General features: G+C 40.6%; 5 protein-coding genes and 1 long non-coding RNA gene across 7 annotated transcripts; 4 read left to right on the forward strand and 2 right to left on the reverse strand.

Moving 5' to 3' along the window:
• Window positions 1–202: 202 nt before the first annotated feature.
• LOC103865331 (protein NUCLEAR FUSION DEFECTIVE 4) lies at window positions 203–3,037 on the forward strand. 2 transcript variants are annotated; one of them, XM_033290400.1, is made up of 3 exons: window positions 203–863; window positions 1,409–1,469; window positions 2,188–3,037. In XM_033290400.1, exons 1-3 carry the CDS (start codon window positions 408–410, stop codon window positions 2,874–2,876), a joined length of 1,206 nt encoding a protein of 401 aa, XP_033146291.1. In that variant the 5' UTR covers window positions 203–407; the 3' UTR covers window positions 2,877–3,037. The 2 variants fall into 2 exon arrangements, with proteins under 2 accessions (XP_033146291.1, XP_009141377.1); XM_009143129.3 differs by having other exon boundaries at window positions 213–863; window positions 1,409–1,829.
• Window positions 943–1,365, reverse strand: LOC117133672. Its single transcript, XR_004457609.1, has 2 exons — window positions 1,142–1,365; window positions 943–1,090 (listed from the first exon to the last, which is right to left on the reverse strand). It is a non-coding gene; the product is annotated as an uncharacterized LOC117133672 (long non-coding RNA).
• A 597-nt stretch (window positions 3,038–3,634) lies between the features above and the next one.
• On the forward strand, window positions 3,635–5,057 carry LOC103865332 (seipin-3). The gene has a single exon (XM_009143130.3). It carries the CDS (start codon window positions 3,635–3,637, stop codon window positions 4,829–4,831), a length of 1,197 nt encoding a protein of 398 aa, XP_009141378.2. The 3' UTR covers window positions 4,832–5,057.
• A 29-nt stretch (window positions 5,058–5,086) lies between these two features.
• LOC103865333 (pentatricopeptide repeat-containing protein At2g34400) lies at window positions 5,087–7,748 on the forward strand. Its single transcript, XM_009143131.3, has 2 exons — window positions 5,087–6,319; window positions 6,550–7,748. Exons 1-2 carry the CDS (start codon window positions 5,412–5,414, stop codon window positions 7,487–7,489), a joined length of 1,848 nt encoding a protein of 615 aa, XP_009141379.1. The 5' UTR covers window positions 5,087–5,411; the 3' UTR covers window positions 7,490–7,748.
• Window positions 7,749–7,918: 170 nt separating this feature from the next.
• On the forward strand, window positions 7,919–12,320 carry LOC103865335 (protein REDUCED WALL ACETYLATION 3). Its single transcript, XM_009143133.3, has 16 exons — window positions 7,919–8,289; window positions 8,583–8,674; window positions 8,778–8,918; window positions 9,011–9,067; window positions 9,159–9,231; window positions 9,379–9,537; window positions 9,690–9,839; window positions 9,957–10,212; window positions 10,360–10,475; window positions 10,560–10,646; window positions 10,731–10,819; window positions 10,918–10,980; window positions 11,072–11,128; window positions 11,228–11,324; window positions 11,404–11,563; window positions 11,671–12,320. Exons 1-15 carry the CDS (start codon window positions 8,257–8,259, stop codon window positions 11,557–11,559), a joined length of 1,626 nt encoding a protein of 541 aa, XP_009141381.1. The 5' UTR covers window positions 7,919–8,256; the 3' UTR covers window positions 11,560–11,563; window positions 11,671–12,320.
• On the reverse strand, window positions 12,087–13,086 carry LOC103865334 (chlorophyll a-b binding protein 1, chloroplastic). Its single transcript, XM_009143132.3, has one exon. It carries the CDS (start codon window positions 13,011–13,013, stop codon window positions 12,210–12,212), a length of 804 nt encoding a protein of 267 aa, XP_009141380.2. The 5' UTR covers window positions 13,014–13,086; the 3' UTR covers window positions 12,087–12,209.
• Between the last annotated feature and the right edge of the window lie 1,908 nt (window positions 13,087–14,994).

A 14,994-nucleotide genomic window follows, 5' to 3' on the forward strand; every position in this document is an offset into this window, starting at 1 on the left:
GTAAGTCGGCAGTTACAAGTTAGATTAACAGCCATTTCAACTAATTGTGATTTCACTATTTTTTTTTCCAGTTAGTCAGACATTTAAATTTTCCAAAGAAACTGAAATTTATTATATGCAAATTAATCGCGTGTAATATGCAGGGCTGACAAGATTACAACTCATTGCTGTTGTCTACTAAACATGTTTAGAGCCAGCAGCTCAACGCTAATTAATACTACCGTTTAGATCTTGCAAGAGCAGCATATAAATAAAAGTCCCTAAATAAAAAGGCATTAAATCTTTAATCAATTTTTTTAACTTAGCCACGATGTCCAAAGACACATCGAAGACTTCCTCTCTTCATTCATCATCCAACTTCTTACATCACCAGAGCTAAGATTTCACCAAGATTGACAGAGAGGGCTATGGAGAGAGTAAACACTAAGTGGGTTGCAGCAGCAGCTAGCATATGGATTCAAAGCTTCAGCGGAGCGACATACACCTTCGCTATCTACTCTTCTATCCTCAAGTCATCTCAATCTTATGACCAATCTACCCTCGACTTCGTCTCCGTCTTCAAAGACATCGGTGGTACTCTAGGCATCTTCTCCGGTCTCCTCTACACTGCCATGGCTTCCACGCCGCACGGTCGTGGTCGTGGGCCGTGGGTTGTCGTTTTCGTTGGGTTGGTTCAGTGGTTTCTCGGGTTCTTTTTCATGTGGGCTTCCGTGGTTGGGCTCATACCCAAGCCCCCTGTGGCGGTGATGTGCTTGTTCGTGTTCTTGGCTGGTCACTCGCTGCCGTTTTTTAATACGGCTAGTGTTGTCACCGCCGCACGTAACTTCTCTGATTACGGTGGGACTGCTGTCGGAATTATGCAGGTAAGAACAAGATAATCAATCACTTAACTCAACTTTGCATTCAGACATGATCTGTCTTGTCTGTTCACTAGCTTTTGTGTTGTTTACATGACATAAGTTCACATTTTTAATAGAAAAGTTTCAAAATTTTCATAAGATTTTTGATCATTTGTGTTTACAATTAGCAAAAGGTTTTTGCTTTAAGATGTTTTAAGTTGTGGTTCTAATTAGACTGAATGTAGCTTTCTCTTTGGTGTGATTACTCTGTTTTGCATCCTACATTGCTCTGTTTCACATACTATATGGTATGATTACTCTGTTTTGCATCCTATATTGCTCTGTTTCACATACTATATTACTCTGTTTCACATCCTATTTGGTGTGATTACTCTGTTTCACATCATATATGATGAGATTACTCTGTTATTCATCTTGTATGGTGTGATTACTCTGTTTTCACTTGAGTCTTTTGCTGTATACTCTCAGTTTGATGTATAATCATTACTTATTTACATGTCAATAAACTAACTCACTCCCCTCTTAATGTACATATCTTTTGGCTTCAGGGGTTTCTAGGTCTAAGTGGAGCTATTCTGATTCAGTTGTACCATGCGGTCTCCGGTGAAGGTAACCCTGCTACTTTCATTCTTCTCCTGGCTATAGTACCAACCCTTGTCATCTTCTTAACCATGCCTTTCGTAAGAGTCTATGAAACGGTCCGAACTAGTGACAAGAAACACTTGGATGGTCTCTCTGTCATCTCTTTGATCATCGCCGCCTATCTTATGCTCGTTATAACGGTCCAAAACGTTCTCGGTTTAACACGGTCCGTGCAGATTCTCTCCTTCGTCCTTGTGCTTTTACTGCTCGCCTCTCCTCTCTTGGTTGCTGTAAGAGCCCTCCGTGAAGAAAAGCAGATGGCCCTGGATCATCCTGTTCTTGACACATCCGTCTTCCTCATCTCTCCTAGTTCAAACATTTTCCCTGGTAATAATTATTCTAACACATGGTGTAACATGATCATGCACCTCTAGTCAGGGTTGGTCCTGAGCATAAGCTATGGTCTAAAAAAATTATGAAAAAATTACATATATATATATATATATATATATATATATATATATATATATATGGTCTCCAAATTTATGAAAACAAAACTTTATATAAACCGTTAATAAATTTTCTAAAAAAATTTATGAAAAATTTAAATTTATATAGGTCTCCAAATATGTAAAACAAAATTTTATATAAACCGTTAATAAATTTTCTATAGCGTCCAAAATCTCAGGACCAGGAGCGTTCTACCTCTAGTCAGCACACTGACTAGACTATAAACTTTGTGCAGATGGAGATCATGTGGTTAGAGAAGACTCAAACATATTAGAAGCAATGAGCACAGTGAACTTCTGGCTACTCTTCTTGGCAATGCTATGTGGGATGGGATCCGGATTCGCGACAATAAACAACATTAGACAAATAGGCGAGTCTCTACGCTACTCTACCGTTCAGCTCAACTCTCTGGTCTCTCTCTGGAGCATATGGAACTTCCTAGGCCGGTTCGGAGCCGGTTACATCTCAGACACGTTCTTACACAAACACAGCTGGCCAAGACCGGTCTTCATGGCGATAACTCTAGGCGTTATGGCTGTAGGACACATTGTAGTGGCCTCTGGTTTACAAGGCAGCCTCTATGTTGGTTCGGTTTTGATCGGTATGGCTTATGGTTCGCAATGGTCGCTCATGCCGACGATCACGTCAGAGATATTTGGGATCAGGCATATGGGAACTATTTACTTCACGATATCGATTGCTGGTCCTGTCGGATCGTATCTTTTGTCGGTGAAAGTGATTGGTTACTTTTATGACAAGGTAGCTTCTGAGGTTGATAATTCTTGCTGTGGAAGTCAGTGTTTTAGGACGTCGTTTGTGATCATGGCGTCTGTGGCTCTCTTTGGCTCTTTGGTTGCTTCTGTGCTGTTGTTCCGCACAAAGAAATTTTATAAGAAGCTTGTAGCTAAGAGGAGCTTGAAGTAGTTTGCAAATTGAAATGTGGTTTGTATTTGTGGTTTGGAGTTTGAACAGGAAACATAAATATTACTATTGGTAAATTCAAAGAGATTCAACCAACTGTACCAATAAATACAGTGGTTATTTGTCATTGACAATTTTGTAAAACAAAAATATATATTATACTCCAAAAGATTTATAATTCAAATACTGAAAAATATCATTCATGGTGTACAGACACAAGGAGTCTAAATGCAGCTTAAAAGATTCAACCAACTGTACTGATAAATACAGTGGTTATTTGTCATTGACAATTTTGTAAAACAAAAATATATATTATATTCCAAAAAATATTTTTGCGCGGGTTAAAATCTAGTTTTCTTATAAAATCAAATATTGCGTGCTACACCAACTATAGACACACATCTGGACACAGCTAATTATCATAATCTTGACAAGAAAATTCTTATTTAGTGAAAAAATGATTTAACCATCTCTAGACTATAATTTTTTTGAAATCCTCTGTGAGAAGCCCACAACTAATTCATGAATCGGGCCAGGCCCAAATAAAGCCCACCACTTAAACCGGCGACACCGTCGGACAAGCCGACACCCTCACGACGGTAGCAAGCTGTTTTTCGGAAACTGTGTTGTCTCCTCTTTAAGCTATACTCTGTTTATCTCCTCTTTAAGCTACATTTAAGAGTTTTCCTCTTAAGTTTTGATCAATGGAATCAGAAGAACCATCCTCAAACAGTAGCTGCAGGTGTGTAGTATCAAACACTATGGAAGAAGTTGACAAGCTTTCTTCTTTCATAACAGCTGAGAAGGATGTCGGTGTAAGTGACCGGGTTAGCCCGTTTCTAACCGGGTCGAATACAATGAACGGCGGGAAACCTGAAAATTCGAAAGAGACCACCTCCACTGATCATCACCAAGGCGACGACTTTCTCCGTGAAGCTACTACGACGGACCGGTCTCTCCTTAGCTCTTTAGCTACGTTAGTGATCAAGTCCATCGAGTTTCAAGTAAGTCTGATGCTCAGCTTCATAAAGTTTCCACCTTGGTTTATTCATATCTGCTTAAGCTTCGTTATGGATCCTTATCGTACGATGAGACGCGGCAGACGCTATCTAATATCAAAGGTTGTGGAGTTATGTGAGTTAGGTTTGAATGATGATAAGTTAGTGTTGGAGACTGTGCGCAGGTTAGCATTGGGCCTGTTATGGGCTGTGCACGTAGGCATCGTTTTGTTTGCCATGTTGGTGTCTGCGTTTATGATTAGTGGGTTTGTGATAAGCCTTTTGGCTCGTGAACCACTTGTGGTCAAAGAGAGTTTGAGTTTTGATTACACCAAGAATAGTCCAGAAGCATATGTGCCCATTACACGAGTTAACAGTCCGAATCAGAGGACAGAGGTCAGTGTCTCGATGACGTTACCTGAGTCTGAGTACAACAGAAACCTCGGTATGTTTCAGGTTCGTGTGGAGTTTTTATCAGAGAATGGTGAAGTCCTCGCTACTTCAAGGCGGCCGTGTATGTTGAGGTTTAGAACCGAGCCTGTCCGTCTTGTTCAGACTTTTCTGAAGATAGCTCCTCTTGTGTCTGGCTATGTTTCTGAAACGCAAACCTTGAAACTGAAGCTCAAAGGCTTTGCTGAGAAGGACGTTGTTAGTACTGCTTGCGTGAAGGTAATGGTTGAGCAACGTGCGGAGTTTCGTGGTGGAGCAGGTGTTCCAGAGATTTATGAAGCGTCTTTGTTGCTTGAATCTGAACTTCCTTTATTGAAGAGGATTATATGGAACTGGAGGAGGACTTTGTTTGTGTGGATCAGCATGTGTTTGTTTGTTACGGAACTGGTTTTCGCCTTGGTTTTCGTCAGATGTCTGATCATCCCAAGAATGGGTCAGAGGAGACAACAAAGTGATGGAACACATTCCATCAACAGTACTTTAAATCTGGATGGTTCAGGCGGGAAGTAGATAAAATGGGAGGTTGTTGTAACCGTCGGTACGTACAATTGCTGTAACTTTAGTTTCTTCACATGTGGTTATTACGTTCTTTGATCAAAGTTGTAATATCATTCCTGCTAATCAATGTTTGTATTGTCCGTATAGACTTTTATGCTGTGTACTTCAATCATTTTCTTAAGTCACAGTGATACCGAATACATGAGCCCAATTACCGATGGAATTTTATCCAAGCAGCCAAACCAGGTTCTGGTTCAGTTTTGAGTTCTTCGGTTCAACACTTTAAATTTTTTTTTTTGGTTTGGTAGTCAGTTAATTCAGTTCCGGATTAAAAAAAACCAAACTAACTCAATTAACCAAAATTTTGAATCAAAATTAAATCAAAATACTGTATAATTTTTAGAAACCGAACTAAACAAATACCAAACCAAAATTTTCAGATCAATTGGGTAAGTTTTTGGTGAACTGAGTTAACCGAGAAGTAAACTACATATCCAACCCAAACCTGGACCTGGATCCGGATCCGAATTCGGCTTACCAACATACCATTTTTAAACTTTTGTCATCACATTTGCCTCATGTGAGCTTGCAAATGCTCAGACCAGAGAAACTAGTGTTCTCCATTTCCCGCCAATATCAATCACTCAAACCTACACAACTCGACGAACCACGACCCCGCGATCTCGCGAGAGACTTTCTCTGCCTGCTAAAAAAATGCGTCTCCGCGAACCAAATCCGAGAGATCCAAGCCCAGATGCTATCAAACTCCGTCTACAAACCAAACTTTCTGATCCCCAAAGCCGTCGAGCTCGGAGACTTCAACTACGCATCTTCCCTCTTCTCCGCGACGGAACAACCAAACCACTACTCCTACAACTTCATGATCCGTGGCCTTACCAACACGTGGCGCGATCACGGAGCCGCTCTCTCGCTCTACCGCCGGATGAAGTATTCCGATTTAAAGCCCGACAATTTCACTTACAATTTCGTCTTCGTCGCGTGTGGGAATCTTCCCGAGATCGGGGTCGGTAGATCTGTTCACTCGTCGTTGTTCAAAGTTGGGTTGGAGAGAGACGAACACGTGAATCACTCCTTGATCACCATGTATGCGAAATGTGGTTATGTTGATAGTGCACGGAAGGTGTTCGACGAAATTACTGAGAGAGATATGGTGTCGTGGAACTCGATGATCTCTGGGTATTTGCTTGCGGGTTGTGCTAAAGACGCGGTGGGTTTGTTTAGGAAGATGGAGGAGGAAGGAGTTGAGCCTGATGAGTGGACGTTGGTGAGTGTGTTGGGTGCTTGTGGGCATTTGGGGGATTTGAAAACTGGTAGATTGCTGGAGGAGATAGCTGTGAGGAGGAAGATTGGGTTGAGCACTTTCCTTGGGTCTAAGTTGATCAGTATGTATGGAAAATGCGGCGAGTTGGATGAGGCTAGAAGGGTTTTTAATCAGATGGTTAACAAGGACCGTGTTGCTTGGAATGCTATGATCACTGTGTAAGTTCGAAGCTTTCTTCATATAAAGTCTGATTCTTTACCAAGTTTATATTAGCTGATATAGGCTAGTATACTCCGGTTTAGATTAATGGTTATTAGTTGGTTTAGCTTCCTTTTACTAAACCAATGTGTATATATAGTGAACCATGCAACAAACTTTACAATCAAGAAGTTTAATTTCATTTCATTCAATAGTTTATAAAGCTGGATTTTGATCATATATATTTCAGATACTCGCAAAACGGGAGGTCAAGCGAAGCTATTAAGCTGTTTCGTGAAATGGAAGGTTCCAGAGTTTCCCCGGACGCTGTCACATTTTCAACGGTGCTGTCTGCTTGTGGTTCAGTTGGAGCTCTTGAGTTAGGCAAACGGATCGAGACATACGCTTTGGAAACAGGTCTGCAACATAACATCTATGTAGCCACAGGACTAGTTGATATGTACGGAAAGTGCGGAAGTATAGAGGAAGCTCTAAGAGTATTTGAAGCAATGCCGGTGAAAAATGAAGCTACTTGGAACGCTATGATATCTGCTTACGCCCATCATGGACAAGCTCAAGGAGCGCTCTCGCTGTTTGATCGAATGTCAGTTCCTCCAAGCGATGTTACATTCGTGGGAGTGCTCTCTGCTTGTGTGCACGCGGGTCTGGTCGACCAAGGCCGTCGATACTTCCATGAGATGAGTTCCACGTTCGGGTTGGTTCCGAAAATCGAGCATTACACGAACGCAATCGACCTCCTATCTCGCGCGGGGATGTTAGAGGAGGCATGGGAGTTGATGGAGAAGTTTCCCGGGAAGCCAGACGAGATCATGTTGGGAGCAATACTTGGAGCGTGTCAGAAGAGAAGAGATGTGGTGGTTGGAGGGAAAGCGATGGGGATGTTGATGGAGATGGAAGAGGCGAAGAACGCAGGGAACTATGTTATATCTTCCAAGGTTTACGCTGAGATGAAGATGTGGGATGAATGTGCGAAGACGAGGGCGTTGATGAGAGAGAGAGGTGTAGTTAAGACACCAGGATGTAGCTGGATAGAGATGGACGGTGAGTTAATGGAGTTTAATGCAGGAAGCGATTGTTTAGAGTGTGGCAAGGAAGATTCAGGGTCGTTGTACGGTTTGTTGGTAGAGGAGATGAAAAGCGAAAGGTATGATTGTCTTCAGCTGTGGTAAAAGATGGAAGTTAACGCGTCTTCTCTATTGACCTTCAAAGTGGTGCAAAGAGTCCATGATATGGTATGCTTTCATGTGATGGCTTGTAATGTGGGGACAACTGGGTGGTTAGATGTCATAAGTTCTTAACTTATGACTTTGTCTACAAGCATTTGTTTAGATATATACAAGTTTTATAACAATCTAAACATATGAGGCTAATTGGTGGAATAACAATATTAGCATAACCAAACAAAAGTGATGATTGGTATGACGTTTTCAAAACTGTGAATTTTGCTAATTTCTGAAAAGCTGTTTCGTTGTTATATGATTTGTACTTGTTCAAAAGAAATTAAAAAGATGAAGTTATTAGTCTACAAACAAAATAGATTTGAGTACTTGTCCTAGATCTTGTATGAAATGCAACAAATGACAATTCCTATTATTAGGAAAAATGTTTGGCTGACAAAAATAAAATAAAAAAATTAAAGCTTTGAATGAAGGGAAGGAAGCCATCGCGGAACCAACCACAACCGTTAAGGAAAACGACGTCGCATCGGCCATTTTCTCGAACCTTGAAGCAATAGCTTCTTAACTTCCAGATCTCTTCATCTTCTTCTCTGTTCACTCCTCCTCCCCTGCGTCTCTCTCTGCATGTCCTGCTGTATTCCCTAGGGTTTCGGATCCTGAATCTAGAGGTCCAATTCGATACCTTAGATCCAGCGGTGGAGTGGATTCGTTCCTCTGAGTCATCCCATCTCTGAATATCCATACGTGGATCCAGTAACATGGCGGATTCAGAGCCAATCACGCCTGGCCAGGTACGATATCGCGTATCAAGCTTCACTGTGTTCTTACTTTCATTACTTTGGATTCATAGATTTTGGAATCAATATACATTTGAATGTGACTTCGTTAAGGTGTGGAGTGATTGAAATTTACAGTTTAGATCAATTTGCTCGAGAGAGAGTTTGAAATATATCTTCAAATGCTTGTAGTAGCTATCTATTTAGCTTTTATCAAATCTTGAATCGTAAAATGATGCACACTTGAGATTTGGTTTTGGATTGACAAAATTGGTAAATCGTGTATTGTATTTCTCTTTTAAATGCAGGTTTCGTTTCTACTTGGAGTCATCCCTGTCTTCATAGCATGGATCTACTCTGAGTTTCTTGAGTATAAGAGGTCTTCATTGCACTCTAAAGTGTATGTCTTTGGGGAATATTCTTTGAATTGTGTACTTGTTTATACGACGGCTCTCTTGTTATGTATCTAACTTGACAGTGATTCTTTACCTCTTTACTTGCAGTCATTCAGATAATAATCTGGTTGAGATGGGTGAGGTGAAAACCAAGGAAGAGGAAGTAGCTGTTTTACTCGAAGGAGGGGGTCTTCCAAGATCAGTCTCTACCAGGTTCTATAACTCGCCTGTCAAAACAAACTTGATCAGGTAGTTATACCGGTTTCTTTCTTTCTTTTTTTTTTCCCTTGGAATAGACTGTTCTCTCAATAAATAAACTGTTTACGTTTTTCTGCCTTTAGGTTTCTGACGCTGGATGACTCTTTCTTGATTGATAATCGCGCAACCTTGAGAGCCATGTAAGTTCCTTGATTTTCTGATTGGTTGGATTCATGGCCATGCTGATCATCATCACTCTCTCTCTCTCATGTGTGCATTACTTCCTCACAGGGCTGAGTTCGGGGGGATTCTTTTTTACTTTTATATTTGTGATCGAACAAGCGTGCTTGGAGAGTCGAAAAAGGTGCCTACTCTAAACTTCTTTGACGAATTTCCCTTTATTAGTTTTAACCGAATACCATTTATGTGCTGAAGATGTGTGATATAGTGTACATTATATCTTGAAATCGTTGAGAGGTAGAAAACTAACATCTGAGGTTTGTATTTGCAGAATTACGACAGAGACCTTTTCCTCTTTCTGTACTGTCTGCTCATCATAGTGGCAGCCATGACGTCCCTGAAGAAACACAATGATAAATCACCAATTACAGGGAAATCCATTCTCTATCTTAATCGTCACCAGACTGAAGAGTGGAAGGGCTGGATGCAGGTAACTGATTCGCTCTTTTCTCAGTAGCTGTCCGTTACCTTTTTCATTTGTTATTGCTTCTACTTCCCAGCATACATCTGAGCTTCTTGATTTAACCGTTAGATGGATCCGCTGTAATTTCATGCTAATTCACTGCTTTTGTGTCTTTGCAGGTTTTATTTCTGATGTATCATTACTTTGCTGCAGCTGAAATATATAATGCAATCAGGGTCTTCATCGCTGCCTACGTCTGGATGACTGGTTTCGGGAACTTCTCTTATTACTACATCAGAAAGGATTTCTCGCTAGCACGATTCACTCAGGTCATATCGACAGTTTTAATTTCTATAGCTGATTAGGTTACCATGATATATGCTTCTATATGGCATATGTTTCTGTCAATGGCTCAAGATGCTCATGATATCTTTTACTTCTTCCAGATGATGTGGCGTCTTAACTTATTCGTGGCTTTTAGCTGCATTATTCTCAATAATGATTACATGCTTTACTACATCTGTCCGATGCACACTCTTTTCACTCTAATGGTGTATGGAGCCCTTGGCATCTTCAGTCGGTATAACGAAATACCATCAGTAATGGCTGTGAAGATTGCTTCATGCTTTCTTGTTGTCATTATGATGTGGGAGATTCCTGGAGTTTTTGAGATTTTCTGGAGTCCTCTAACATTCTTACTGGGTCAGTATCAGACTTTCATCGTACCTTTATAGTTATTTCGACATGGTTGACTACATTTTACTCGGCAATTTTGATGTCACTTGGTCATTAGGATCTGCGTTTATTTATGTTGACTAACATATGGCTTCTGTCCATAAACAACTGAAGGATACACTGATCCAGCTAAACCAGATCTACCACTTCTACATGAATGGCACTTCAGATCAGGACTTGATCGCTACATATGGATCATTGGAATGATATATGCCTATTTCCATCCCACGGTAACTCTTGAACCTATGGTGCTCACTGCTTTCATAACTTCTCATGGCACCCACCACTAACATTTTTCAACATTTCGATCTCAGGTAGAGAGATGGATGGAAAAACTGGAGGAGTGTGATGCCAAGAGAAAGAATTCAATCAAGACAAGCATAATTGCAATTTCCTCATTCGTGAGTTTGGTTTCTCTCTTGCTTATGGATCTTATGTATTTGATATTATCCTAATGTCCGGGTGGTGTTCCTTATATTGTCCAGGTTGGTTACCTGTGGTACGAATACATCTACAAGCTTGACAAGGTTACATACAACAAATATCATCCCTACACATCATGGATTCCAATAACGTTAGTATCAAAACCCTTTTCTGTCACAAAACGTCAGTTCTTGAGATAGTCTTCCTCTTTGGCTTTTCTGACCTTAGCTTTGATTCTGTCTTTTCCAGTGTCTACATCTGTCTGCGAAATTCCACACAGCGGCTGCGAAATTTCTCCCTGACACTATTTGCGTATGTTTTTCAATTTTAGTCCATTTCAACCAAGCTTGGTGTTGATTCTGAGCACATCTCTAATAAGATACAACTGTCATGATCTTCCTAGGTGGCTCGGCAAGATTACTCTGGAGACCTATATATCTCAGTTTCACATCTGGTTAAGGTCAGCAAGAAACTCTACCCTTTCTCCCAAATAAGTAGGCAAGAAACCATTTGTCTCAGTAATTACGAATGAATTTAATAAAAATTGCATGTGCTGCAGATCGAATGTGCCTAATGGACAGCCTAAGTGGCTATTATGCATAATTCCAGAATACCCAATGCTCAATTTCATGCTCACCACGGCCATCTATGTCTTGGTAAGTAGAATCTATGAGTCCACAATCAACTCTACATTATATAGATTGTAATTTGTTCTCATGGTATATATTTCTTCAGGTGTCTCACCGGCTTTTTGAGCTGACCAATACGTTAAAGTCTGTTTTCATACCCACAAAAGATGATAAGAGGCTGCTTCACAATGTCCTCGCTGGAGCTGCCATTTCATTCTGTTTATATTTAACTGCTCTCATTCTTCTCCATATCCCACACTAACCATGTAAGTCCTACTACTCCTTGTCAATTGCAGCCTTTGTTGATATCGGAATGCTCGCTTAGGCAGATACAACTCTTTATTAACACACCACAACCCTTTTTCATTTACAGGAGGGACTATATGTGGAAAATGTGAATCTCACAGAGGTTTCTTTGTCAAACTTGCTAAATAGTTACATCACACAGTCTTATATCGACAATAAAGATTTGTTTTCAAACATCAGTAATTTTTTGAAGCTTGCCAAATGAAGCGCCTTTGGGCTACAACTAGAACCAGAGAAGTTTCAGAAAATGGCTAGAAGTGAAGCATCTTGTGGCATTCAGACAGCATCATCTTAGCAACTACCTTTGTTCGTTTTCTTTCCTTTCTGTTGTAATTTTGTCATCAGTTTTGCCTTCTTTGTATTGCTATATTGTCAGGATACATAACATATATACCATCTGCAATTGCGTGAATTGTTTTTTTTTTTTAAATGAGAATGGATGATTCAGTTCAGTTCGAGTCTTCAGGTAAAACACCAACACAGTTGAGAAAAAGAGGTTCGATTTCTGATGAATCATACAAAGATACGACAAAGGAAATTGCACAAATTTACATAGGAAAGACCACAAACAAACTTCTCTTTCTCTGGCTCTCACTCACATAAGCTTCACTTTCCGGGGACGAAGTTGGTGGCGAAGGCCCATGCGTTGTTGTTGACTGGATCAGCCAAATGGTCGGCGAGATTCTCCAACGGTCCCTTTCCAGTGACAATAGCCTGGACAAAGAATCCAAACATAGAGAACATAGCCAACCTTCCGTTCTTGATCTCCTTCACCTTCAACTCGGCGAAAGCTTCTGGGTCGGTAGCGAGACCCAATGGGTCAAAGCTGCCTCCTGGGTAAAGCAAGTCCTCGGCCTCTCCCAATGGTCCCTCTCCGGCAACTCTGTAACCCTCAACAGCTCCCATGAGGATCACCTGAGTAGCCCAAATGGCTAAGATGCTCTGAGCGTGGACCAAGCTCGGGTTGCCCAAGTAGTCGAGTCCTCCTTCACTGAAGATCTGTGAACCGGCCTTGAACCAAACGGCTTCTCCGAACTTGACTCCGTTACGAGCCAAGAGCTCAGGGAAAACGCAGCCTAGGGCTCCGAGCATGGCCCACCTGCAGTGGATAACTTCTAGCTCACGGTTCCTGGCGAATGTCTCGGGGTCGGCTGAGAGACCGGCGGTGTCCCAGCCGTAGTCTCCTGGGAACTCTCCGGTAAGGTAGCTCGGTGGCTCGCCAGAGAATGGACCTAGGTACTTGACTCTTTCGGAACCGTACCATGGGCTGCCTGATGGGCCCTTTGGCTTGGCAACGGTCTTCCTCATTGTCACACGGCCGCTTCCAAGGACTTCTGATGCTGAAGGAGAAAGCTTCACGGCCTTTCCGGCGAAGGCAGGGGAGGAGAGAGCCATGGTTGAGGCAGCCATTAGAACGTTTCTTCTTTTTTGTTGATTTTATGGGTTTTTTTTTGTGACTGGTGAGAGTGATTGAAACAGGTTGGGGTATAGATCGGTTTTATAGAATTCTCAAGAGTAAGGTTTGTTATCTGTGCAATATCTGTATCTGTTTTCTGATTGGCTAATGAGATTTTGGATATGTCGTGTTGTTGTCCTATGTGTCACGCTCTACTCCACCAGCTTTTGGTTTAGATTCTTTAGTTGCAGTGAAAGACACTTGTGATTTTTACGATACAAATGGATAGGTATATGTCAGAGTTACACGTGGCACGCTATCAGTGGGTATTCAAATCTGCTGAGACGATACTTGATATCTAATTATCTAATGGGGACCCATGAGTTGCCAGCTTAGCAAGACGCAAGAACCTCACAGTAACCTGTTGTTGTTTTACGTTCCTAAAGGCCCATGTATAGGTTCAAGGTGACTAAACTCATTAACTCGAGAGACTCGCAAAACTTTGGTCATGTCCCTTGCGCTCTTAGTTAAGGACATAGTGTTTTTTTGAGGAATATAGGCCTATTATTTGTCTCTTGTACACATCCTTTTATCAAACAGTATTACAATATCTTATGCTAATGGAATCTATCAAACCTTTTGAGTTCTTGGAACTAGTTTTGAGTTCCTTCTCATAGTCTCAGTTTTCATCAACTCATGTTTGGCCATTCCAATATTTTGGTCGACGGCTTCGAGACCCATCTTGAAAGTTATGCTACAAGAACATGAGTATACAAGCAATATCTCAACCAGATGGGTTGAAATCATAAAGACTTTGGATTTTAAGGATTTTAATTCGAACTGGTCGCATTCTCTTACACTAGAGAGTTATAAGAAACGATATACTTTTGACCCAAATCCTAAAACAATAAAGACAGAAAGAAGCAAACTCGGTTATAAAATTTTTGTCATTTTTAAATTTAGTTTCTATCAAACAAGAAGTTCATAACTAAAACCCTTTACATCTAGTGGTTTCAGTCATGCCGAAGAACAAATGAAAAGTAGGAAAAATAGAAGCAGAAGAAGATAAACGAGAGATCATCTTCAAAAAAGACGGTCAAGAATACGCTCTAGTTCTCCGTATGTGCATAAGACCGAGTTACAGATGTGTCACCATCGGTGGTAAGATGCAAGCGGCTATGGTGACATTATTCTTGTCGGGCTCAGGATGGATATGGGTGACGTGAGCTTTCTTGAGAGTTGTGATGAGCTTCCTCAAGAAGGTTTTGCTGATATAGAAGAAGATGGTATTAATAATAACGAAGCTCGTTTTCTTAAAAGTTGTGATGAGCTTCCTTGTGATGTTGGATTGATAGTTTTTTATTTGAATTAATTTAACATTCTTTTTACAAAATTATGGGTGGTTTGAGGACGAAGATTAAGGTGGTCCTGCTTATGATTACTTTAAATTCGGTGATGATGAGATAGACAGGCTCTAGTGAAGCTTTGCATGTGTCACTCTTCTACATTGCTGAAATACTTACTCTCAGTCTAGATGCTTTTGCGAAGAGTATTTTAGTGGTCGATTTCAATCAATTACAAGACTGGTTTGCCTTTATTCCGAAATATTTTAACGGAATTTGAACCAAATATATATAATCTGAATGGAACTTAGAAAGATGAATTCACTAAAACCCCAAGTTTTTTTTTACTGTTCAGCCGATTTTCCTTGTAGTTATTTCTTCTTACAAAATATTATCAACTTTTATTCCAAAATATTATTAACCGAATTCGAATCAAATATATATAATCTAAACAGAACTTAGAAAGATGAATCGACTAAAAACCCCGATTTTTTAATTGGTCAGGTAGTTTTCTTTGTAGTTATTTCTTCTTCCAAAATATTATCAACCAAACCCGAATATACACAAAATCCTAATGAAACCTAAGAGGATGAACCTACCGAAAATCCATCCCGAACGCGCCCAGTCCTATCTCTAATCGAATTGGTCTGTT

Source organism: Brassica rapa, chromosome A04 (genome assembly GCF_000309985.2).
Source record: "Brassica rapa cultivar Chiifu-401-42 chromosome A04, CAAS_Brap_v3.01, whole genome shotgun sequence".
NCBI classification, from domain to species: Eukaryota; Viridiplantae; Streptophyta; class Magnoliopsida; order Brassicales; family Brassicaceae; genus Brassica; species Brassica rapa.